This window comes from Leopardus geoffroyi, chromosome C2, assembly GCF_018350155.1.
Source record: "Leopardus geoffroyi isolate Oge1 chromosome C2, O.geoffroyi_Oge1_pat1.0, whole genome shotgun sequence".
Taxonomy (NCBI): Eukaryota; Metazoa; Chordata; class Mammalia; order Carnivora; family Felidae; genus Leopardus; species Leopardus geoffroyi.
Genome location: NC_059333.1, coordinates 80,224,644 through 80,250,665, shown reverse-complemented (window position 1 = coordinate 80,250,665; position 26,022 = coordinate 80,224,644). Strand labels below are relative to the sequence as shown.

The 26,022-nt window shown below is 50.9% G+C and overlaps 1 protein-coding gene and 1 long non-coding RNA gene across 6 annotated transcripts; one reads left to right on the top strand and one right to left on the bottom strand.

Annotated features, from left to right (window-relative positions):
• Positions 1 to 523: 523 nt before the first annotated feature.
• BCL6 (BCL6 transcription repressor) lies at positions 524 to 24,240 on the bottom strand. 5 transcript variants are annotated; one of them, XM_045502626.1, is made up of 10 exons: positions 24,099 to 24,227; positions 13,398 to 13,436; positions 12,380 to 12,551; positions 10,191 to 10,412; positions 7,557 to 8,528; positions 6,839 to 7,023; positions 5,244 to 5,411; positions 3,994 to 4,124; positions 3,739 to 3,876; positions 524 to 1,748 (listed from the first exon to the last, which is right to left on the bottom strand). In XM_045502626.1, exons 3-10 carry the CDS (start codon positions 12,538 to 12,540, stop codon positions 1,605 to 1,607), a joined length of 2,121 nt encoding a protein of 706 aa, XP_045358582.1. In that variant the 5' UTR covers positions 12,541 to 12,551; positions 13,398 to 13,436; positions 24,099 to 24,227; the 3' UTR covers positions 524 to 1,604. The 5 variants fall into 5 exon arrangements, with proteins under 5 accessions (XP_045358582.1, XP_045358584.1, XP_045358583.1 ...); XM_045502628.1 differs by lacking the exon at positions 24,099 to 24,227 and adding an exon at positions 16,110 to 18,177; XM_045502627.1 differs by lacking the exon at positions 24,099 to 24,227 and adding an exon at positions 14,609 to 15,672.
• LOC123611111 lies at positions 16,648 to 18,789 on the top strand. Its single transcript, XR_006718441.1, has 2 exons — positions 16,648 to 16,759; positions 18,171 to 18,789. It is a non-coding gene; the product is annotated as an uncharacterized LOC123611111 (long non-coding RNA).
• Positions 24,241 to 26,022: the final 1,782 nt, after the last annotated feature.

The window sequence follows — 26,022 nt, the reverse complement described above, 5'->3', positions numbered from 1 at the left end:
CCAAGGCTGAGAAATGTATGATGGGGTCAGACCTGCCTTCATACTTCCCCTGGACCCCAGCAGAGAGAAATTGCTTATGAAGCCAGGAGGCAAGATGAGCCTTCACAGGATGGGCGAATTCTCCAAGACACAGGGAAGGCAGCGATGCCGGTGCCTTTGTGTCAGCAAGGCTAGAACTGAAGTCATTAGAACTCGGCCTAGAGGGCTGAGTGAAGAAACGGAAGAGAACCAGCCAGAAAGAAAGAGAGGTGAGAGACCCATCTCACCTCCCCTGCCTGAGCTCCTCACGGCCCGGGTCTGGAGCCTGCAGTCCTCAGTCCATCCTGGTCTGGGGGCCAACAGCGGCTCCGGGCCAAGCTTCCAGGAACCAGCCCCAGCCTCGGCCCCTCTGAGGCCCCCCATGGCCAGCAGCCACTCCTGTCCTTGAGCATCTCCCACTAGGTTACGAGCTGAGGACACCAGACCCATTTGAGTCCTGAGTCCTGATTCCAACACAAGGAAAGACCTCCGGAACGGAGCCAACTTGACTTTTCAACGTTTTATTCTTGTATTTGTACAGCTATATTTTACAACGCGGTAATGCAGTTTAGACACAGCCAAACCCTGTCTCCGGAGTAGTTCTAACACAAGCATGACGCAGAATGTGATGAGACAAACATTCCCAAAGAGAGCTTAGTTAGCGACGACTTCAAGTCCCTGTGTCTGCCTACACTTCAGAAGGGATGGCGTGCTCGTCCATCACTGAAAACTTCCATGAAAAAAGGCACCGTAGGACACGTTGTACAGGTATATACAAACCGAGAACTAGAACAAAACTACACATTTTTCCTTCGGTAGCTTTTTTTGTTCTTTTTGTTGTTTTTTTTTTTTTTTAATACACACTTTGTAAATTGTAAACCTTCACTTGCAAAAAAATACAAATACACTGAGGCATTTTAGACAAAATATTTTCTTACTTATACAGATGCAATACTTAAAATATTCTCTTAAGTGCTCTTTCTCAATAAAGATTCTCAGATCCGTGTCTGCCTGCAGATACAAAATCGAGCCTTTAACACAGTTTTATATTTTTAATATATCTTTTTTAGGTTTATATATATTTATTTTATATATATATATATATTTATATATTTACAACTCTGCCATATATTCCTTCACCTTTGGTTAAAAAAATTAAAGCCCTCTCTTTGATAACATACCGAAGTCTCTTCTTTTAAAAGAATGCACATTTACATACAAAAGAAACATCTGTTCCCACAAAACATATACATTCCTCATTTTGCAGACCAAGTCAAGTCAGAACTTTTGCATACTCCCCCCGCTCTGCTATATAAAATGATTTTGCCGTTTGCTGACGTGGTTTGCCTTACACATAGGAGAAGAAGCAATATTATTTTCTTAATGTTTTATGGCAGTAGGGGAAGGGGAGCTGCCTTGGCTCCCGGTCCCCCCGCCCCTCCCCCCCCTACCCCAGCCCAGCTATGATTTGCACTAGTGGATGAAAGAGGCACTACATCATGGGATGAACATCGTAAAGTGTTACAGTATCCTTTGGGTAGATTTCTGAGAAGGGACTCGAATGGAAAGCATCAACACTCCATGCTTCAGCAGGCCTTGGGGAGCTCCGGGGGCAGGTCAGTGGCGGACACACGGTACTGCACCTTGGTGTTGGTGATAGCGCCGTGCTTCTGGCGCAAGTGAAGACGCAGCTGGCTTTTGTGACGGAAATGCAGGTTACACTTCTCGCACTGAAGGAAAACCGGAGGCAGACTGTTAGCTGTCACCAACCCAGGGAACGTGTCATTGCTCAGAGACCCAGAGAAGGAGGGTCTCCCTCTGAGAGATCTGGGTCGCTCATCCCCCTCCAAGGCCAGGTGGAGAATTCTGGCTCCAGCTAAGGGACACATAAGCTTTGTGCAAATGGCCCTTCCCTGTCTTCTAACGTGTTCCGATGCTGCTCGCGCTTTTCCCTACCCAAGCACATCGTTTCTTCTGTGTGCCTTGGGTTTCCTTTCTGTAAAGGACTGAGGCAGTGCACTCTGAAGGTCACTGTTACCTCGACATCTGTGCATCTAAACTGCTAGCACATATTTATTGTATTCTTCCTGTGTGCCCAGCACCATCCCGACCCTTGAGTGGATCTGGTAACTGAGCACAACAGCCCCAGGAACACAGCTACGTCCAGGCTCATTTTGCAGATGAGGAACCAGAGGCACCGAGAGGATGAACTAATTTGCCCAAGAACAAAATGCAAGTAAGAAGATTCTCACTCTGGGACTGATAAACAGTGGGTGAAAATAACCACATGTTGCCGGCTCACATTTGTGACACGGGTTAAGCACTCATTGGTTCGTTCTTGTGCCCAGCCCTACCTACAGTGACGCCATAAAGCCACCAAAGTCAGCATCACCTATCGGAGTAGTTTCCACACTTGTAAGCCATGGGACTCTCTTTTCAAATTAAATAGAAACTCAAAAAGCGAAAGGGACAGCAGGATTCAAGAACCTCAGTGTTGTAAGGGGATGGTTTGGAAACTGCTCATCTACAGCATCCTTCTCAGGAAAGAAAATTGTGGTCCACAGCGAGGGTCTGGGCTTGCCTATGGCCCCAAAAAGGTTGGTGTCAAAGTCAGAATAAGAACCAGACACCCCAGCTGCCCAGCCAGTATCTCCCCCGTCGGTGGCAGAGATTGGCAAATGATTTCTAACTGGTGAAGAGCCAGATGGTAAATACATCGCGATGACAAGACTGTCCCTGTAGTAGGAAAGTACCCAAGGACAGTACGTAAACAAAGGAGCACGGCCGTGTCCCAGTAACACTTTCTTTATGGACGTTGAAAATTAAATTTTATATAATTTGCATGGGCCACAAAATATTGTTTCTTAATTTTTTAGCCATTTGAAAATATTAAAACCATTTTTAGCTCACGAAATGTTCAGTAATAAGCCCGCAAGCCATGGTTGGCTGAAACCTTGCTCCAGAACACTATGATTCCAGTGGCCCATTCACGGCATCGTGTTGTGTAGCTGACCACCTGCTCTTTTCTTAAAGTGGCCTTTTCTCTTTTTTTTCCTTCTGTCACCACATTTTTTGTTGTTGTTGTTGTTTATTTGTTTCTTTTGAGAGAGGGACAGCGCAAACAGAGGAGGGGGAGAGAGAGAGAGAGAGAGAGAGAGAGAGAGAGAGAGAGAGAGAATCCCCAGCAGGCTCCGCACTGTCAGCACAGAGCCTGAAGCGGGGCTCAAACCCACAAACCGTGAGTGAGATCATGACCTGAGCCGAAATCAAGAGTCGGATGCTTAACCGACTGAGCCCCCCAAGGGCCCCATCACCACATTTTTCTGATTCTCTTCCCACTCCTATGGCTGTTGTTTCTCAAACACCTTAGGTCCTCTTAGGTAGACAGGTAGCCAGCCCAACATAGACGCAAATTGTAAGAAGCCAGTTAGTGTGGAATGAATGAATGACTCCAAAATCAATGGATCTATAGTCTGGACCTCTGTCCTAAGGCCCAGATCACCTAGCCCAATACCCTCACTTTAAAGACGAGCAAACTGAGACATAGCCAATGTCAAGCAGGGTGTCTTTGACAGTTAGGCCCAAACCAGGTCTCGTGACCTTTAGTTCAGTGGTCATCCCACCGTGTGCCTGAGATTGACACAAACAGCTCTGCTGGCTGCACCTCTACCCTCAACCCCTCCCAGGCCAGCCCACGGGGGTGACAAGAGGCTCACATACATGGTAAGGTTTCTCTCCCGTGTGGATTCGCAAGTGGCTCTTCAGAGTCTGAAGGTGCCGGAAACGGGTGCCACAGATTTCACAGGGATAGGGCTTCTCTCCAGTGTGGATGAGCACGTGGGCACGGAGGTGGGCCACCTGAACGGAAGGGCAAAGCATGAGAGGCTCCGCTGGGGCGGGCCGCGGCCCCCACCCCCGGGAGCCCCTCGTCAGCACGCGGAGGCTGAGGGGTCCTTTCCCCATGGCCCTGCTCACTTGTACGAATCTGGCTCCACAGGTTTCGCATTTGTAGGGCTTCTCTCCAGAGTGGATTCGAGTATGGGTTTTCAGGTTGGCTGGCCGGTTGAACTGGGCTCCACAGATGTTACAGCGATAGGGTTTCTCACCTATTACCAAAAGGAAGGGGATAAAGAAAGCCATATTTGACAGAGGTCCCTGCAGTCCCGGGTCCCTGGATCTCAAAGCAAACTGCCCTTCCGGGGGCCACCCTCAGCGTTATCTCACTTGGAAGATGTCTGAGAGAGGATCCAGGGGCCTGCTTCCTGGCCACCACCCCCAACACGCGCACACACGCCGGAACAGGCTGCAGGCGGCCAGGGTCAAGAAGCAGGCGGGGACAGAGCAGAAACAACACAGGCAGTGGGAGAGGGAGGGAGGGAGGGAGGGAGTTCCTCCCAGGAGGCCTTGAAACCGGCCATGTCATCAGGATTATCTAACTGCCGACTCAGAGAAGTCACTCTCCTCCTCTGGACCTCAGTTTCCCTCTCTGGAACCTGAGGGGTGAATTTAGACGATGTAGGAAGGCTCTTCTAGCTCTCGCCTTGGCTAAGACCGATACGGGAACCAAACCATTCACCAGGAAGATACAATCAGACTGCTCTAGTTTCTCTTTTGGAGAAGACATGCTTTTCTGCTTATGGCAGCTACAGCTGGATTCCATGTGCGAGAGGGCCGGGGCCTGAGTCAGAGTAGATGCTCAGGTGGAGGAAGCCGACAGAGGGGCTGAGCCTTCCTTCATGGGAAGTTGCTGGGATGACGGACACATTTAAAGTACCAAGGGAGAATCAACTCTGGACGACAATCAGGTCACTGGAAGCTACGTGGTAAAGGAATGGAAGTCGATCAGGAACAAGCCCTTGGAGGAAATCACGAGGCTTTTTAAGTTTTTTCCCGGCTTTACAAAAGCCAAACCTCCTTTGCCTCTCTCAGCCTTAGTTTCTTCGCTTGTACATTGGGATTAACTTTTCTGACTCCAGCGAAGGGAGAGACACAGGACAGAGCTTCTCAGAGAAAAGACAAACAATACAGGGAGTGGAATGAGTCACCAAGCAAAGACGTGACAGGTCTAGGCCCACATTCGGGTCAGGACGGGGCCTGCTCCCTGCCTCAGCCCGCCGGGGACCAGGGCCCCACTCTGCTTTCTCTACGGTTCTCTCCCCATCCTGGTCCCAGTAACCCTGACCAGCCGAGGTGGGGTTGGGGGGGGGGGCGGGGCAGGACCATACCCGTATGCACAGTCTTGTGGCTGGCGAGGTTGCCCTTGTAGCGGAAAGAGGCCTGGCAGCGGTCACACTTGTAGGGTTTGTCACTGTGGGTCTGCAGCGTGTGTCTCTTGAGCGAGGCCTCCTCAGAGAAGCGGCAGTCACACTCGTTACAGAAGAAGGCCCCGTTCTCTGTTGGGAGGCGGGGATGGGGACACCAAAGTCACAATGAGGAAGGGAGGCAGGGCTCCGAGGCCACTTCTTCCCTCTGCGGCTGCACTCAAATTGATCCCCAACCTCCATCCACCCGACGCTCCCGAGAACCCAGAGCCAGGGGCCTGTGGCATTTTCTTTTTCTTAGCATTTAGAGTCCCAGTCGTGGAGGACAAAGGAGACAGATTTGAGTATTAAGGTACAGGAGGGAAACAAACCAACGGGTATCTACACGGCCTGTGCCAGCTTTAGGAAAGCTCAGCCGGCTCTTCCTGTCTAGAGAGCTCTGACAACTGCCTTTTCTTATCACTGCATAGTTTTCTTGACATTCATACACGGGAGCCCTCGAGCAAAACCCTTCACCTCTCTGAGCCTGTCTGTGTCTCCATCTCCAAAGTCAGGAGAGCAACCCCCCACGGCCTATCTCATAGGAGCATACTGTATCACGCAAAGCATTCTAGGAATGTAAGATATAAAATCCAATGACACTTGGAGGTCATTAAATGAGGAAGTAATGGTGAACAGGGTCACCCTGTATCTCTCTCTGGATTTCATGTCCCCCAAACACTTCTGTGAGATTGGGAGAGCCAACAAGGACGGGAAGTAGAAACAGTGGCCTAGAGAGAAGGGACGGGATGCAGAGAAAAGGCAAGTGGCCAGGGGGACAGATGGGGACAGTCCCTGCTCTCCCAGCTATACATCCATGACCCTGTGCCAAATCCCTCAGTGTGAGGGACTGATTTCTTTTCCTTTTGTGCTAACGTTTTGAAAATGATGTGTCATGGCAGGCGGTTCACCCCCGAGTAGGTATTACTGGGCTATCCTACTCCAGCCAGAGCTTGAGGGAAAAGATGGGCTTTTATCTGATAAAAACTGGGGATGCCAATCACAAAGTATCCAACACTTCAATTTAATAATTCAGTTCCACGAATCTAATTCCGCTAACATTAGCCAAGTTGCCTACTCCATGCTAGAAATTCTCTGGGATCTGTGGGAGACGCAGGAATGATTACAGTCAGCTGCTTGTCCTTACGGAATGCACGGCCCAGCAGGGGGGAACTAACACAGGTCAGGCCTTTGGGTCCCCAGCAGCCGAGAAAGCTCTGGGAGTTATAGCCAGCCCGACAGGTTACATTAGCTGGAATGCAGCTGAAAAGGCTGTTTGGTCATTCTCTCCTAGCCCAGATGAACTCAAACACCCTATCCATCGCTCCGGTCTGCCTGGTTCAAGAGGCCAAGAGTGGGGTGATGGACTGGCGATTGTCAAGTGCCAGTGACCTTCCAATCGGGGACTTCTCCCAATCGGTAACAACAGTATACATGAAATGGAAAGGCGAACCCCACGGGCAGAGGCAGGGGCCTTCCTTCTCCCCAGCAAGGGAAGGGAAGGAGGGAAAGGAACTCACCACAGCTGGAATCCGAGTACTCAGACTGGGTCTCTCCCATCTCCTCGGGGAATGTGGGGCCGGCGGTGTGGAGGCACATCTCTGCGTGCTGCGGGGACTGAGAGCCGCAGGATGTGCACTTGGGGGGGTGCAAGTAGAGAGGCGAGTGGCTCTCGCTGCTGCTGCGGGGGGAGCCGGTCAGGGACCTGTGAGCAGGAGGAAAGAGAGCCTCAGCAGCTGGGCAGCATAAAGCACCCCACTTGGCCTGGACGCTGCCCCCTCCCGTCCTGTGCTCAGGTGAGCCCAGAGCTGGGCTGCCTCGCTCTGGATGTGGGGCCACAGAGTTATCCTCAAGCCTACCTCTAAATAACGTACGCCCTGAGACCCCTGACAGGGTCACACTGGGCCAACACCCCGACCCAGGCCAGTCCCAGTCTGCAGGCTAGCTCAGTCCAAAGCGGGGGCGAGATCGCCCTGCCCTGCCAAGACCATAGAAGCTGCCCTGGGGATTCATGAAATGCTCTTCTGCCGCCGAGGGGATTTTCCCGCTCTTGCTCTGACAAAATAGATCAAAGCTTAATATGCTTCCTTACTTAGGCGAATTCAATCAGTGGGTGCTCACTGCACACCTCTAACATACTCAGTATTCAGGCAAGAAAAGAACACAGCCCCGCCTCCATCAGAAGAAGTGACCGCGTGGGAAGGCCTGACCCCAGGCCCGGACTGCCTGGGAAAGCACCTGTTGACGATGTTATTGAGCCGGCTGGCCTGTGGGATGGTGGAGTCCTCCCCGCTGGCGCTAAGCTTGGTTGGGGACTGGAGGTCAAGGCTCTCGGGCTCCATGGGCGGCTGGCATGCCGGCGGGGCGGTGTAGGCTCGAGGGGAAAGGCGGCCCAGCTCCGCCTGCTCGGGCCCCTCTGGTTTGGCATTCTGGTTGAGGCTGTTGAGCACAATGAACTTGTACTTCTTCCAGTTGCAGGCTTTGGGGTCGGTGGGGCTCTTGGCCGGCGGCGAACCGGAGGTCTGGAGAATGCAGGCGTTCTTGCTGCTGCAGGACTCCGTGGGCGAGTTGGGCTGGCAGTCAGACTTCTGCGGGCTCTGCGGACTCACCAGACCCTTCCGGTTCAGGGGTGCACTGGGGGGCTCGAAATGCAGGGCGATCTCATCCTCGGAGGAGGGCCTCTCTTCCTCCTTGCCGGCCTTGTCACAGGGGAAGTATGGGGCATTCCGGGCCGAGGGGGCGGCCGGCTTGGGGCCCTCGGCCACGCCGTAGTGCATGTCACTGCGTGCCTCCTCTGGGGCGGCCTCCTTGGGCGAGTAGATGCTGCTGTGGCACACACTGGGGGGCATCTCCATGGCCGGCCGGCTGTACTCGCCGGGTACGGGCCTGGCACTATCACAGGGGAGGGCCCGCTCCTTGGGGAAGGGGTTGGCCACGGGCATCCGGGCATCCCGCAGCTCCTCATCGGAGAAGAGGAAGCTGCTGACCGGGAGGTGGCTGTACACGGGGTAAGAGGCTGGCGGGGTGGACAGGCCGCTGTACAGGCTGGGGGCAAACGCCCTGCTCTCACACCCAGGGGCGTTCCTCAGCGGCAGGTTATTCTCCATCACCTCACGACCCCGATAGGCCATGATGTCTTGGGGCATCAGCATCCGGCTATTCAGAAACTCGTCACGGGGAGGCTTGATGGCAGGAACCATCTCGGCTTCACTGCAGGGGAAAACAGAGAGGGGACATGGGCCTCCAAATCAGAGCTGTTGAACAGAGGGCTTTCCCAGTGACCCCGGCGTCCGTAACCACATTTGTGCTTGGGCAGCTTAGATGTAAGGGATGTGGCTCTGGAGGGGGGAAGGACTTCAGTTACAAGGCCTTTATGCTAGGAACCCAGCAATCTAGCCCGCAGCAGGGGCGACGAGACCCACAGAAGGGCAGCGAGTTCGCCACACACTCTGTGCTGCTTAGACGTGACATCTCATGTCTAGTCACACCAGTATACATGTGTGTGCATCTGTAAGTCCTCAGATATCCTAGAAGGGAAAGCAGCTTTGCCAGCCCTTATCTCGTCTCACCCAGGCAAAATCCTGCAAAGGGAGAAAGGTATTATTGTGTCCATTTTACACACACAGAAACTGAGGCTCAGGGAGGGAAGGATTCACGCAATCCTGGTGCCACGTGTTCCGAGGGTCCAGAAAAAACTGGTGCCCTGTTGAAGACAGGCCTCAGCCTCTGTGCTGGCTAGAGTCCTGGGCAAGTTGACTTTGGAGGACGGGTGGCGGATGCCCGTCCTGGAAGCCGTGGCTCTGAAGCGGCCAGACCTGCTTTCCAATTCTGCCGTGCCACTCAGCAGCTCCGTGAGCTGGAGCGAGTTACTTAACCACTCGGAGCACGAGGCCTGACCCAGTGAAAGCACTGGCAAAGGACAGCAATGATGCTCCTGCGACCACGATTACCCACAGGAGACAATGAGCTCTCACTGCCCGTACTTGAAGGGACATTATGTGGGCGAAAAATAGGCCAGCTCAACATGCTCATAGTTAACAGAGCTAGAACCAATGAGCAAAGGTTAAGGGAGCCACATTCCGGCTCGCCATAAAGCAGAGCTTTCTAACCGGCCAGGGGAGACCGTGTGGCTCTGAGAACACTGGGTTCCTGGCTCCTGGAGGTGTTCAAACAGAGGCTAGCAACCCTTCTGTGCGATAAGGGGTGCAATCACCCTAGAACAGCTGAATCAAATGCTTCTAAAAAAGTCAAGCCCTGAGTCTCTGCTCCACTTAGCCAAGCCCTTCACTTGATTGGCTCTCAGGTTCCTCACCTTTAAAGGACGGTCATGTCTGACCGGCCCTCAGGTAGGCGATTAGACCCAGTGAACTCAGGGTGATTCAGTAAATGGTCCTCTCCAGTAGGAGCCCGGCAACGGCAAGGTAAAAGGTGAGTAAAGCAGCCCACGGTCTGGTAGGGGAACTAAGGCGCCTATGTAAATCATTGTGACGGAAGTCTAAAGGAGAACTCAACTACATATGCAAATAGTTAAAACAGAAGGAAGGTCTGAAGGACAGGCCAAAGGCTTAGGAACACAGAGGAAGAGCTGGGGGAGGAAGAGTGGCCATTGCAAAAACATCCGTGGGTGGGGGCTGGCATCCAAGCTAGGCCTGACAGGATGGGCGGGAGGAGAGGACACGTCAAACGAATAGAAGAAGGCAAGAGGGAAAGCACAGGGCTTCTCTGGAGAGCACCACCTGCCTGGAGCCCAAGAATTAAGAAGGCGGAAGTGTGCCAAAAATTGTGGAAATGTAGGTTGCGCATATCACAGAGGATCCTGTACGCAAGCGTTACCAAGGCTCTCTGAAGGCCTCCAACCCCGCGCCAGCTCACCTGGCCTTGATAAACTTCCGGCAAGTGTCCACAACGTGCTCCATCTGCAGGTACATAGCCGTAGCCATCACGGCCATGATGTTGCCCTCCCGCAGATTGAGCCGAGACGTGTACATGAAGTCCAGGAGGATGCAGAACCCCTCGGGGTTGATCTCAGGATCCAGGTTGATCACGCTCAGGTTACATTTCAACTGGTCTGTGAAGATGCTATAGAACAGGCCGCTATAAAACAAACAAATGTCTCACTATCACAGACAGAATTTGCCATCAGTTACAGTCAGTGTCAGGGCTCTGCTCTCTCCCCTGGGCCTTGCTCCAGAATTTCTGTGGCAATTAATAATAACTGCCATTTATGGAGAGCTAACTAAATGCCAGACAGTCATTAAGCACTTTACATACATTATCCTGTGTTCCTCACAACCTTGCAAGGTAGATATTATCATTCTCCCCTTTACGAATGGGGGGACAAAGATCAGAAGTTAAATGATTTTCTCAAAGTCACAGAAGCTATTTTCCTTATGGTCTTAAGTGCATGGATCATCAGAGTGAAATTTGGCACTCATTTGCCGTTACCATTTTTAGTCTCTAGCTTTGAGATAAACATTTCTCTTCCTATGATCCTTATTTTTAAAATGCCATTGTATGTTTTTAGAAACAAGTTGCGCGTCGATGAGAAATAAATAGAATGATGCCTACGCGTACAGTCTACTGATCTGCTAAAAGTCTATAGACTTCCGTAAGGTCAATATTCCTCGAAGACACAAGTGAAACTTCAGGCCGTGACTCCGGCTACCATGCTGTCTGATGGAGGAAAGAGCACTCAATCACAAGTCAGGATTCTGGGCTGTCGTCTGGATTCTGCTCTTTCTTAATGGGTTGCTGGAAGCGAGCCAGACTTTTACCAGGAAGTAGCTGTGCAACCTTGGGTGAGATACTTAACTTCTCTGCACCCTGCTTTCCTTATCTGCAAACCAGGAGCCATGGTGTCTACCAGACAGGGTTGCGGCAAGGACGAAAACATAAAGGGTACATAGAATGATGCCTGGCACACAGTAAGCACTTGGTGAGTATTTTCTATTACTTTCATTTCTCTATAAATCTCTGTTTTTGCCACTGTTAAAAAATACGTCCTGGGGACGCCTGCGTGGCTCAGTCGGTGAAGCGTCTGCCTTCGGCTCAGGGCATGACCTCACGGTTCATGGGTTCGAGCCCCGCGTCGGGCTCTCTGCTGTCAGCGCAGAGCCCGCTTCAGATCCTCTGTCTCCTTCTCTCTGCCCCTCCCTCTCTCTCAAAAATTAAACATTAAAAACAACAACAACAACAAAAACCAAAAACAGGTGCTTGCTGTAGATGTTGAGTGAGCTCTCGGCTAGCGATAGAGATCCTTGACTTTATATCGGCTCACCTATCTGCGTCTTTGTTTCACTGTCTATAAAATGGAGGTAATGCCTCCATACCACAGAAGGCCACTGCAAAGATCCAGGGAGAAGATGTAATATAGAATCGCTCTGGGGGGCCACTGGGTGGCTTGGTCAGTTAAGCGTCTGACTCTTGATTTTGGCTCAGGTCATGATTTCACGGTTTGTGAGTTCAAGGCCTGCGTCGGGCTCTGTGCTGACAGTGTGGATGGAACTGTCTGGGATTCTCTGTCTCCCTCTCTCTCGGGCCCTCCTCTCTCTCTCTCTCTCTGTCTCTCTTAAAATAAATAAATAAACTTAAAAAACACAGCTCTGTGTATGTGAAATACTTGGCAAATACGAAGAATCGGCCGGCTCACTCTTCCTAACTTGGAAACACCCATGGAAATACAGCCACAGGATTAAACGCACATAGTTACAGAATAAAAGGGCAAAAGATATCAAATTCACTTGCTTACACTATTGTCAACCCCCCTCTGACTTCTTCTAACTGGAGTTATTCTCCATGTTATTGTCCAAACACATCCTTTCTCGGGACAGTATACGATTTCTTCTCCCTCTATTCCCAAAGAACAGAAACTCTTTCTTCCCCAGAAGCGCGTGCATTCATTCGCTCCCTGGGAACCTACTCTGCCAGGCCACGGGTTGAGGTCTGGAGACAAGTGCCATGTAATTCCGAACACAGCAAAAGGTCCGCCTGTTCTGCCTCGCTGCCCGCCCACCCTGTCGGCTCGCCTTTAGACATCCGTCTTTCCCCTCCAGACCCCTCACCTGCAGGCCATGAGGACTGTCTTATGGGCTCTGAACTGCTCGCGGCTCACCACGATGACAACATCGGTCAAGATGTCACGGCTCCGCAGGCGGTTAAGGTTGAGAAGAACGTCGCTGGCATGGCGAGTGAACTGGATACAGCTGTCAGCCGGCGAGGCCATTTTGTCTTCGCCTGGAAAGCAAAGGGTCAGAATCTTGTTGGTTCCCCAGCACCCGACTCCTGTTTGCCAGGAGTGTGAGAACAGGAGCCTCGGCCTGCTAACATGTGGGATGAAAACCGAGGTCCCTCGGGTTTGGTCTTCGACCAATTTGTGGCCCATCTCTGGGCATCTGTAAGATGGGAAAAATAATGTTTATCTAACAAGTGGGACTAGAAAAAAGCCTTTCGGGGAAAGCGGACGTGAATGAATATCTGTGGAGCGCTTTTCCCACATACCAAATACTCGACCGGGCACTGAGAGGCAGTTAAGTGTGTTACAGGGGAGAGAAACCACACTTGGAAGGTTAGCAAGCCAGCTTTACCTTTTGCTAGCTGTGTGACATGGGGCAGACTGTTTATTGTTTCTGGGCTTTGGTTTCCCCAAACGGGGGGAAGTAATACCTATGTGTTTGTAAAATTTAGAGATATGTGCCTGGGCTATAGTAGGTTCTCAAAAATCACAGCTATTCTTGTCCGAATCTCATTTCCTTATCCTAGCCACCATCTGTTCTCTCCTCTTTTAGGCTTTAGAATTGTCTGAATGTACTTCAAGCACCCAGCGTGCTGCTGGAGCATAGTAGGTGGCTACATTGGATCCGATCCAAGAAATGAGAGAGGGTGTGAATGATCACACGACGGTGAAGATAGTCTAACACAGGGGTGAGTGGGTGAGGCCTGGGAACGATGCAGAAGGGAACTGGCTATTCTTTATCTCATCTAATGAAAAGTGGCCAAGTTCACAGCAACACATGCATTGGCAAATTTCAAAAGAAACAGTTTGTCCACAAAGTTTTAAAGCATATAATTAGATTTACTTACCCAATGCCTTGATTCACAGTCCAAAATGTTGCTTAAAATCTGCAGGGAAGAGAAAAAAAGCAAAGAGAAATTGATTTCATGAATGTTAGATTGTCCACTACAGTCTTATTTTAGGACACACGTATTTGGTTCTACTTTGATAGCTTCAGCCTGCCAGCTGGAGTGGTTTTACCACAAGCCAGCAAACATTTTTCCAGGTCTGCGCTTGCGGAAACAAAGGCACCCAAAGCTATGCAATAATAATGTTTTTATCCTGACTACCAGGGACGCAATTGGCACACATTAAATACACGTACATATACACACACCGTTCCTGTCTCAAAGTAAGAAATGTATACCAACCAAAGCCCGCCCCCCGCCCCCTGCCCGAGTTTATGGGAAAGAAAAATACAAGGAAAGTGGTTCTTTCAATATCAATGAGAATGATCCTTCGGTGGGGGGGGGGGGGCTTAAAGATGTGGACGGTTTTCAAAACCTGCTAAAATATTATCTTTCAAGTCTTACAATGATTTCTCAACGTCTACTGGGTCAATATCATTTATCCCCATTTAGCTGCTGACAAAACTGAGGCCCAGGAGTTCAAGTGGTTTGCTTAGGACAAAAGAGGTATTAAGAAGCACTTAATAACCACAGGATCTGCAGAATACACCCCGAGATGGCTTAGCTATGCTTTCCTTGAGAATCTTTGTCTTTTTCAAAGTTTCTTCTTTCCCTCCTGGGTCTGAGACCACAGTACTACAAACTTCCAAGCTTGTGCTCCCTCTGCTGGTGAAAGATTTAATTGTGTGCTTTGGCTGAGAACTGGCCAGGGAGGACTCATGGAATATGTACCCGCTCCAAATTGGTTTTTCTGAAACAAAATAATTTTAAAGCACAGGTGTAGGACTCTTATTTATGATCACATGTGGGCTGCAACATAAAACAGTATCTGAATCCTTTTCAGCTCCCCCCCCCCCAACCCCTTTCAAAATCATAGCCCTTTAGAGCTATTTTCCGGGTAAAGGGGCCTGAGGCCAGGGAGGTCATGTTGGGCCACGTAGATGGTTAGTGGCCCGGCCCTAGGTCTTCTGGCTCAAGTTCCTGTCCCTTTTCCAAATCAGCCTACGTGCTGTAGAACATGCAAGACAGCACCCTAATGTGGGTGAATCTCATTCTTAAGTTCCTTCCCCCACACAAACACTTTGCCCCCATTCCAGGCTGCTGAATCTTACCAAATGAGCATTCTAAAATGAGAGGTTTCCTTGAGTCTGTAACCAAACACTCTGACATTTCTCTGTGGTCCCAAGTGCCAGTCACTCAATCCCATCGGCTTCAAGGTTAGTGTGTGCATGTGAGTGAGTGAGGATAAGGGAAGGGAGTGGGGGAAGGGAGAGGAAAAGAAGGAGAGGAAAGAACCTATTTCCTCCTCTCCCCATCCTAACTCAAGACGGGCAAAGAGAAATACACTGAACTGTCCTAACCAAAGTTCAATGATTGTCTCTGTTGAAAAAGAACACTGGAGACGCGTGAGAGATTCATTTACAAACCGTCTTCTCTTCCCCCGGTGCAAAACATCCCTGAACACTTCTGGAATATCTAAGGCTCTCCTTTAGCCAGCTTCAACCACCAGCTCGCTTGTGGATTTCCACTCACAGATTTTTGGAACCACAGGAAGCCCAGATCTGCCATTTCACCTTGACGAGTGGCAATGACTCACTCCATATGCAGATCGAAGCAAACAAACAACACGTTCCCACCTCCTGCCCCCTGCGGGTGGGGTGGGGGTGGGGGTGGGTCTGTCAGCCAGGCCCTGGGGCTGGGCACTTTTCATCCTAAACCTCTGCCTGGCTTGGTCAAAAACAAACGCACATACACTGAGGCTCACATCCTTATTAAGCCCACCTCTTCTTCAGCTGGGTCTATCTTAGGGGGCCTCACAGCTAGTGAGTGCGTGTTAAGGTGGATGTGGGAAGCCATGCCTCCCTCTATTTGCTGCAAGTGTGGAAGGACCCCTAGCAGCTGCTTTGTTTCCTACAGACCACTCAGGCCTTCCCCATCCATCATCGTATGTGATCTTTATAACAGCCCTGATTTACTGGGGAGGCCACTGACGCTTCATGGGATAAGCCTTGCCCAAGACTGAAAGCTAATCTCCAGCAAAGTCCTGGACAAACTCTGTCTTACTAAGCTTCAGCCCGAATCCCATGGACGCCACACACAATACTCATTACACAGAAACAACCGCCAAAAGAACAGGGCTGTCAAAGAGAAACTGACAACTGCAAGGGCCCAGACGTGGGCTCCCCCCACCCCTACCCGGCCCCAGCCGCAGTAACCACGAAGTGAGACCTAAATATTGTCTTTCCACCCACACACTTTCTCTCCTCTGCCTTTTCCCTCGGGATTTTCAATTCGGCACCTTGAGGAGAAGGCAGATCTTTCAGAGCAGCTGGAGAAGAAAAACGAGGGACCCTCTCCCTGTACAAAAGGCAGAGAGGGAAGAGAAGGCAGCCGAAGGAGAAGGCGGAGAGACAAGAGAGGAGGGCAGAAAAGAACGAGAGCCAGGTTAAGAGAGAGAGAGTGAGCCAACACGAAAGCCCCCATCCACCCTTTCCCTGCCTCTCCCGCTCGGCGGGCACTGCGCTTCCTCTCACACGCTCACACGGGCACAAACCGGAGCCCTGCGCGCCACAGCAAGCCCGGGCAGATGCGCCCACCCCGACCTTACCGTACCTGCCCGCCAGGGACCGCCCACCCCCGGGCGTTCTGCGGGCGCCGCGGCCCATCTGCCTCGAAGCCCCCGCAGGCGCGTCGGAGGCCCCGTGGTGAGATCGTGGCAACCTTTAATTTGGTTACATTCAAATAAAACGTTTCGTACACTTCGGTAGCTAACATTGTGTGTGCCTTTTTTTTTTTTTTTTTTTTTTTTTTTTCCTGTTACGCCGTCAAGGCAGTGGGCAGTGAGGGGAATGGCACAGCCCTCTCATTCCCGGAACGTAGTCGATCTCAGCTCAGCGGATTTCACAGAACACTCTCTGCCTATCGCCGGCTCCAACGAGAAGTAACTTTCCAGGAAGCTGCCGGCCCCCGACGGCCGCCAGGATCGCTGCCTGAGGCGCGAGGGCCGCCGGGGATTCACCCGGGGAGGGGGGGCCGCCCAGGGAGGCTCGCGGGGAATAGGCACACTTTCCCCTAAATCCCTCGCCGGCGCCCGATCCAGGATTCTGAGTTCACGCGGTCCAACCCTTCCCCCACAAAAATTTTATACATGGGGAAAGTCGCGCAAGTGAGTAGCAGAGCCGGTCCAGAACCCAGGAATTCGGGTCCAATCCGAAACTCATTTCAGGACTTAGAATTGCCTAATTCTGGTGTTTGTTTGCCTGGTGTGTCATTTATTTATTTTTCTCTCTCTTTTTTTTTTTTTCCTTTCTCTCTTTTTGCTTGCTCCACCCCTCCCCACTCCCCTTAAGGGGCTGGTTATAGGCCAGGCGTCAAAGTAGAAAGATGGGAGTCCCTAGGACTGAGGGTCTCCAGCCAGTGCGCACCAGCCGACCTGGAGCAAAACCAAACCGAAAGCCCCTTCCGCCTACGTTGGCAAGTAGGGGAACCCTGCTTAGCTCGGTTTCCGCCCAAAGTCTTTAGAATAGGAGCTGCCAGGCCAAACCTGGCTAGGTTTCGGGATTTCGGAATCCGATTTCTCCGAAACACGTAGAGAGGCGGTTAGGATTGCGCAGGGACCGGGGAGCTGACCCCAGCGCGCGCATGGGCGCGCTCCTGGATTGCCTAGCTTTCTCATGGCCTTCCTCGGAATTATAACCCCTGGGCGCCTTCTCCTAATTGGTCCTAGTAGTGGGCTCCAAGAGTAATTTTCCGGGGCGAGGGGCACCAAAGACGTAGCCCCTGAAGCCATAGTCCTCTCCTAAAACCCGCGGGTGGTCTCTCACTGCGTCGCGCATCCCATCAGCGGCGGAGGCGGGGTCTGGGCGGTAGGTAAAGACTGGGCCTCGTCCGCCTCATAAAATCTTACTTGGAGGCTTTCTCATCCCTTCGCCCGGTGGAATAAAGGTGAAAGCGAAGGTTGAAATTTAATATGGAATGGGGTGAGTATCTAGGAAGGGAAGTTAAAATTAAGTACATGCACTTATTGGAAATTAGGAGTCCCGTGGTTCCGGGAGCTAAAATCTAATCATGTTTTACCGCTGCCTGACACTAGAGAGAGCCCTCTATCAAGGCTAGAAACCGACAATATCCATGTAGCCCCGCCTCTCCTTCCCATTGACCTACTTTAGACACAGGCTCCAGATTTGGAGAATGCCTTTCACATCCCCACCCCACCCCCACCTTTCTCTATCCCGGCCGGCCTTTGGATTATTGGTAATCTAATAACACCAATAACTCTCTGAGAAATCCAAAGGAGAATCTGGAAGTGCAATGCACTTGTTTGGGGCGGGGGGGGGGGGGCGAGGAATTTTAATTAAAGCTGGAGCTGCCGTAGTGAAACCAGCATCAGGGCTCTTGCCCAAGCGCTCCCTTTCCGCGCAGCTTCTCAGCTAACTGGCTGCTCCAGTTTAGCCACAGTGGTCCAGCGATAGGGGGTGGGGTTAAACCGCGCGCTTGTTTTCGTTTTAAGGGAGAAACACTGTTCGCTCTCTTGACTGGGGGGCGGGAGAGTGGAGTAGACAATAAATGAAAGCGAATTTGATAACGCGGTAGCCTCGGCAGGCGCTTTGGATGACCGAGGTGTTCGGGGACATTATGTCCTGACTTTATTTCTATCACGTTTCCTGCCAACAGCGCTCTTTGAAGCCTGCAAGCTTCTAGGAAATGCAATAAAATAGAGGGATGTGTTTTATCATCAAGATCTGAAGAGGAGCTGCAGAAGGGACGCTCCCCATGCGCCCAGCTCGCGACAGCCTTCCAGAAAGAGCCGGCAGACAATGCCAACAAACTACGTCCCTAAGCAGAGATATCTCGGTCATCCAGGCTGGACTGGGCTCTGCCTTTGCAAAAAGGCTGCCGGGGGCAGGGGAGCGGCATGATGTCCCCAAGCAAACAATGCCTTTAAAAATCTGATCTGGACAGAAGTCAGCCAAGGTCTTTATTCACCTTAATGAAGATGGAAGGCACTAACTGTCCTTGGAAAGCGATGAGTCAAACTTGACCGCTCTTCAAACACATCCCCAGATTCGTTTCCAACCCGAACAGAGGCGCGTTTCTCCGACGCGGCCTCCAACAGTTCCCGCAGTGGGAGAGGCTGAACTCGATTTCCTAGGACCAGGGAGGTGGAGACGGCAGCACCTCCCGCGGGTGTGCGTCGCCGGCGGCCGTCGCTAGGGGTCGCCGGCACCCGTACGCGCGCTTTGCCATCTTAAGTTTTCAGCTCCAAGAAAATAAAACTTTGCTTAAGAAGAAACTATTGTAGCCAAAATTCTACAGGGATTACCTCCTGCTTGTCCATATGACCCCCCTGCCATCTTCCTCACCCCCCTCCATAACTGATTTCTGGTCAAGTCACTAAGCAGCGTGGAAGGAAGGGGAAGAGAGTTATTTCAGTATCCAAATGCGAGCCTGGGGCGAAGCGAGGTACATCTCTGCAAGTCTAGGGACTGGGACCTAATCACCCGCTAACACAAGCACCCTCCTCAAGATCTGAGACCGCCACCCTCATCAGTACATTAGGCTGTCCGTACCTGTCACTGAAAATCTTATGCCATACTTTCTGAAACTCCTCCAAGGCACCTGGGTAACTGTTTCCAGCTATGCTGACCTGAGACATTAAAATCATGGATCTCACTGCTGCTCCTTTCTCTTAGGTACGCCAAAGGAGCAGAGATAAACTCGCCTTTGACTTTATTTAAGTCACTGACCTGGAATTCAGAAAGTAAAAAATCTGTCCCAGTTAGGGTACTAACTCACCAGTAACAGACCACCCTCATGAGGCCTGTTTCCTCAGTTGTCAAGAGCTTTATGTCCTAGAGCCCCCAAGGCTTCCCGCCACCCCCCCACTTCACCCAGGGAGAAGCCACGGAGACAGAGAGATAGTGTATTCAATACGGGTTATCTTAAGGTTCTCTTAGTGGAGGCTGATGCCCCTCACTGGGGGACCGTGGGCAGGACAAGCAACTGGAGGATTCCTAATCTCCATCCATCTTACCAAAACTTTGGAGGTCGGATGTCATCCTCACTGGATGGTCTCCTCCTCTGTCAGTCCTAGTACCTGATGGGGATACTTGGGAAACCCGAAGGTGACAGGGGCTGCCCACCGCCCCAGACGAGGAACTCGGCTACGATCTACCACTAGGTGGCAGACTCAGTACGTTCGAAAATTACCGCGCCTCCACAGCCTTCCACAACCGACTGCCCCCCGGCTTTTCTTTTTCTTTTTTCTTTCTTTCTTTCCTTTTCCTTCTTTCTTTCTTTTTTGATCTTTTAGGGGGAGGAGGTTGCCTCTACAAGCAACTCTGCAAAACGTTTAATTTACTGGATGTAATTCCGTTCTTCCCGATGCGCACTCCTCTAGCAGCCACAACACGGTATCTGGAGCTGCGTTCACAAATTATACGGTGATTTTTTTCCAGCCGGAAGGGCTGAATATATTAGAAGGGAGGAAAGGGAGCGCTTGTCTTCAAAAAGCAGAGTGGAACTCGAAGGTATTAGCAGAGTTTCTTGCCAAATACTGGTCGACCCGGGAATCAACTCCTGATCCCCACGGAGAAAAGGGGCCCTGGAGGCCAAGGACAGGGTTCCACCCAGGCTTACAGCTCTCGGCCAAAGACCCCACCGAATTATGGTCTTTTGGTGGGGCTGCTGGTCACAGGCTGGGAGGCTGGGAGGACTGGGAAGAGCCATTCCTGGCTTCCAGTGAGTGGGAAGAAGAGAAAAGGGCCAGCTTCACCACAACACAGCACCCTCGGCCGGATCACTGCGGCGGCATTCCCACTTGTTGCGCAGTGCAGGAAACCGGCACGCGCCACACTATTTCAACTCCCAGAGAGCTCCAAACCCTGCTCGACTGGCCTACCATTGCCCCCACGCCGTCCACAAACCTGCGTCCCCAGCCCAGCCCCCATATACACCACCACCATCACCGCCAGCAAAACTGCAGGACTTCCAATCACTGGTTTGTTTTTACACCAACACATTCCTCCTTCTGTCAGTGTCAGACTGGCAACAGAATTCAGGTGCTCTGAGAAGTCAAGTCCAAGGGGGAAGGAGGCTACCTCCGTCAGGAGAACTCACCTAAAAGCCAGCTAGGCGACCCTCCGCGGGCGCGCGTACACACACACACACACACACACACACACACACACACACACGGAACTTCTTTGCCTGTTATGACAGTATCCTAGCTGGAAAGCAACTCTTTTCCTCCCCATTTGAGAGATCTACTACAAAGTCCTTTTTGTTTTTAAAGGTAGTTTTATCTCCTTTTTCTAAAGAAAAAAAAATCCTCATAAGGTCATTTCACAATGTTTTCCAAATATTTGACTTTCGCAAATAGAGTTTCACCCACCGAGGGGTGGCGCTGCCGCACCACCACCTCCGAATCTCTAAGTTTTTCACAATAAAGTGGGTTGTGAGTGTGGCTACCGGGCAGGGGAGAGAGGGAAGGAAGGATTTTGACATCTAGTCCTGGCTACGCTTTTACTCAACCAATAACTGGAACTCTTCAGGGCTCAGCAAACGACAGCTTAAGAGTTTTGAGTCCCATTCCTGTCCACCAAACCCAGAATAAATTGGAGAGTCTTTTCAAGAAAGCATGGGGTAAAACCCTTCAGAACAGCACAGACGAAAAGGCCAATTGGAGAATTCCCTCTTCTGGCTTCCTTCTCCTTCAAGCTGCCCCGTTTACCAGCAGCTTCTGGCCTTATTGTCACTATCAACAGACCCTTAAAACCAGCCAGTGCTTGGGCCTGCAGTATTGGAGAGTCTTCCAAATAGGATATTGGAAACTTCTATTTATAAGTGGGGGGAGGGGGAAATATTTCCCATCTACAGGTTTCTATTTCAGCCTGAGGACTCAACTGCAGCCATTTAGCAAGGGAATGCCCATCTTCTGGCACACTCTTTCCATTTCCTCCTCCCCTCTGAGACAATATCCTTTCTCCTTAAAAAGAAAAAAAATGGTATATATTTTAAAGCAAGAATGTGATTTCACCTCATTCCTTTGAGCTCATGTTTGCTACCTCCAGGAATAGCGTGTGGACTAGGGCCAGATGAACTTCAACTTGGGCTGCAGATTTACGAGGTTCTGTTCCAGTGCCAAAGGCTCTTGGTAGTAAATAGTGAGCAAAATAGATACCTGTCTCCTGACAGATCTTGCCGGCCCCCCTCTTATTTTTTAAAGTTATTTATTAAAACCACACACACCTTGCAAAGAAAAAGGGAAACTGACAGTCTCTGTAGAGGAAGCCGGTGGCATCGCTCAGAGCCACAAACTGTATTTCTAAACAGCCCTTTCCCTGGTTCCCTCTGTCCTGCCCCACTTTTTTTTTTTTTTTTTTTTGACAGAAAAAAAAAATGCATGTATTGACACTTAGAAAAAGTAAAGAGTGACAAGATTTTCCTCCTGGAAACTATAACCTGAATGGAAAATAAAATCCATTAAAAAATTAAATTAGTTTCCTGTAGCTGGTGGTGGTGGTGATGGGGATGTCCAGCTTTCTGTGATCATCTGTGAGGGACCCAGTAACAGCTCTGGACTTTCGGTATCCTGTTTGGGGGTTTTCTCCCTGTTCAGCAGTCTGGACCCTCACCACCAAGTCTTAACCATTGCAAAAAGGGGCACCCTATAGAAAGGTCTTTTCTTCTCTCTTTCTTTCTTTCTTTCTTTCTTTCTTTCTTTCTTTCTTTCTTTCTTCCTTTCTTTTTAAAATCTATTGGGTTGTGTTTTTGTTTTCCATGGGAGAGTTTTAAAACTCATTATTGTAACACTAGTTCATTTTTCGCCAGAGTTCCAATAACACAGCATCATAAAGGCAACGCAATCCACAGTTCTCAAGACACTGACCACGGTCACTACATCCCGCAGCGGGGTGGCCCCTAGTTCCCGCTGCCCAAGAGCCCAGCCGATTTCCGAGGCTCCAACTCCCACCCGCTCCCGCCCCGGGCCGCCGCCGCCGCCGCCTTCCCCCATTCCTACTCCCTCCAGGAGAGCCACAGGTTGCAAATCCAACCAACCTCGCAATCCGTTTTTGCAAAATCACTCACAAAGATCTCCCTTTCGCGCCCGCGCCCCCTTCTCCCGCGCCAGGCCCCCCACCCAGAGCCACAGAGTGCCCTTCTCTCCTCCCGGGTCTTGCACGTAGGAACGCGGGCTGGGGCTGTTTGTTTTTCCCCTCGCCCAGTGCAAGGACCTCGAGAATCTGAAGCCTGATGTCGGCTACTCTCCGGCTGGCAGTTGTCTTTTTACAAAGCTCGCACGATGGGAAAAAATAAGACAAAATTTAGGAGAGGCGGGGAACAGCCATTGGGAGCTAACACCGAGTCACGCAGCGCCCAAAACACAAACACCGCGACCGCCAGAAATCCCGCCACCTTCCCGCTCGTCTGGGCCGTCCGGTGAAGGTTCCCGCAGTCCCCGCACGCTAAACTGCACCGCAGGTGCAAACGCGCACCCCTTTGCCACCCACCCCCCAAATCCCTGTCCCGCCACCAGCCGCTCTCCTCGGGATGGGGAGAGGGAGTGAGCGGGGTTCCTGACTCCCTCGACTGCAACATGAAAGAATAATTTTCAAAGTATTCAACATCCCCGCCCCCAGGCAAGCTAAACCTCCCCCAAAACACAGGGTAAGGGGACACCAAAACACTCGGATCTCGTTAGGAAGATCGCGGCTCTAAAAGGAAATAGTAGAAACGATACTTCAACTGGGTTTATGGGGAGGTGGGGGGAGAGAAAAACAAAACCCGAGGAGTTCGCTTGCATTTTTCCTCCCAAATCTCGGCTCGGAGGCAGGGAATCTAGAGGAGCGAGGCCGATGGAAGGGAGCCAGCGGGGCGAGCGAGCGGGCAGCCTCCCTCCCCGTCTCCCGGAGTCACCCAGAAGGACGGGAGCGGAGAAGGAAGGAGAGGCGAGGGAGAGGAGGAGGGAGGGAGGGAGGGAAGGGGAGGCAGGAGCGAGGGAGCGAGGAAGGCAGTTTGCAAGCGAGAAAAGAGGGAAAAAACACAGCCGCCCGAATCCAGCGAGATCACAAGCCGTACGCAAGCAGCAGCAGAAAGAGCGAGAGCGCGAGCGCGCGTCCTCTCCGTCGTCTGGGGCCAGACAGCCCCCAGACTTGCCCGGAGCACCCCCCCAAAACACTGTCTCGTCCTCTCGGCTCCGGCCGCCCCCTAATTCCCCTCCTTCCTCTCCTCCACCTCCTTTTCCAAAACCAAAACAACACCAGGGAGGGTGGCAAAAGCCTCCCCAAACCGGCCGATTCACTCAAAGACAACAAGAATAAAATAATAAATATATAAAAATCTATATCCTAGAGTGGGAGAGACGTGGGACTAATCTTCGGCATTTATTTTAACACCTGACAGCTAGAATAAATAAATATATACATTTATATCAATAGATACACATAGGAAACTTGGAGCCAAAGCATTTGGCAAGAGCGGAAAAAAAAAGAATTAAAAGGTAAAATAATGATCATGAGCAGCGGCGGCGGCAGCGGCACCAGCGGCACCAGCGGCGGCGGCGGCAGCAGCAGCAGCGGCAGCAGCAACAGCAATAATCACCTGGTGTCCGGCCTTTCCTAGAAACTTCTTGCATCACCACTTCTAAGAACCCCAGTTCTAAGAATCAACAGAGCTCAATTCTCGGAATTTGAGCTGCGGACTTTACCACTGCTACGTGGCAGGGGAGGACTCGGTGTCAGCTCTCCGGGACTTTTGCCTCTCCTGGCCCATGGAAAGCCCTCAAAGCCACAGTATTTTTCCAGTTCCAGGAAGATTTCGAATTCTTCAGCGTCTGGACGTCTCAGATTTGGGGGTTCCTGTTGGAGGCTGGAGGGGCCAGACGGCGTCCCTCCCTCCCCGGACCCTGCGCGTTGGTACAGCCTGCTCCGCCAGCGTCACGTGGGCGCCCCCTCTGTGACGTCGGCGTCTTCGCTGTAGCAAAGCTCGGCCTCTGGAATTCTGAGAACTAATTTGCTATTCGGTGACATAAGAGGGGGAGTGCGCTTTGCTTTCCCGGGGTCTGGGGCTAATTCCTCGTCTCTTACCCTTAAACTCGGCTCCTCGAGCTAAATACACAAAAGGGAGCGAGAGGTTCGACCCGTTGGAAAAAGTCTGTTCTGTATAGTAGCTTTAGAGGCGAGTAAGAGAAAAAAACAATAAACACCACAGCTCTTTCCAGCTAGAATATTAGGCACCACGAGAAAAATATTTGCCAAGCAGTTTTCGGTGGGTTCATTTGCTTTATTTTATTTGGGTCGGATTTTTTTGGTTTTGTTTTGTTTTGTTTCCTTGTTGATGTGGTGGCTTGGGATTTTTTGGTTGTTGTATTTTGACGATTTTCGGATTTTTTTGCTTCTGATTTTTGCCTTTTTCAAGTTTGTGGTGTTACGTAAATAGTAGGATCCCGCATCGGTTGGATTTTGGTGTGTGTGTGTGTGTGTGTGTGTGTGTGTGTGTGTGTGTGTGTGATTTTTTTCCCCATCTAATCTCTCATGCGTTTTAAAGAAGATGTGTTATTTTAATATTGATACTATTGAAAGCAGCTTAAATATTTGATCGCATGTAACAACCCAACCCCCACTTTTTGGGGGGCGGGCGCGGGGCGGGGGGGGGGGGGGAGGCTGCAATTTTCCTCTTTCCCTTGGACTTTTACTGAGAGGAGGCACTCCAGCGCTTGAGGGACATGTTCAAAGGATTTGTTTTGGTTTGGTTTGTTTCTTTCCAGGACAGCAAGTGGTGGGTTTACTCTTTCTGTTATTGTTGACTGTTAGGAAATGTCTTGTTGAAAGGAACGTGTGTGTATTTGGGTATGTGTATGCATGTGTCCTACAAAATTATGTGAACCAAATACAGGTTTGTGTTTTCCTTTTTCTTAAGGTCTTGATCCCCCCGGAACCCCCCCCCCCCCCCCCCCCCCCGCCCCGGCTCGTTTCAAGGTCGTTGTAAAAAATCTCTTCTGTCTGTGTTTAAGAGATCAGCCGGAGGGAATTCTAAAGGCCTGCGGTGCCAGTATCACAGATACTGCGTGTATTTAGAACAGACTGTGCTACAACTACAGCGCTCTGCACGCAGCACAGTCTTAGCTTTCGAGCCTAGTTGGGAGGAGGAGGAGAAGGGGGAAATCTTTCTTTCTTTCTTTCTTTCTTTTTTCCTTTCTTTTTAAAGGCAAATGCAGTGCAGAATCATTTCACTGTGGGCCTTGGTTTGTTTATTCAGAACTGCCAGTTTCCCTATTTAAATGTTGGTTGGGGTTTTTTCCCCTCCTACTCATCCCCGAATGAGGGAGACTCTTGTTTCTTTTATGTCTCTCTCTTAAAAGAAGGGTGTGAGGGGAAAATAATATTTCAGATTCCTCAAGAATTAACCCAAAATGTTTGGACCAGAAGCAGCTTTCAAAGGTCAGGCTGTTCTGAGCCTTGGCTAGGAGAGTCCTTCAGGCGACTCATTAAATTACAGATGAGTTCTTAAAGGTTCCACAAAATTT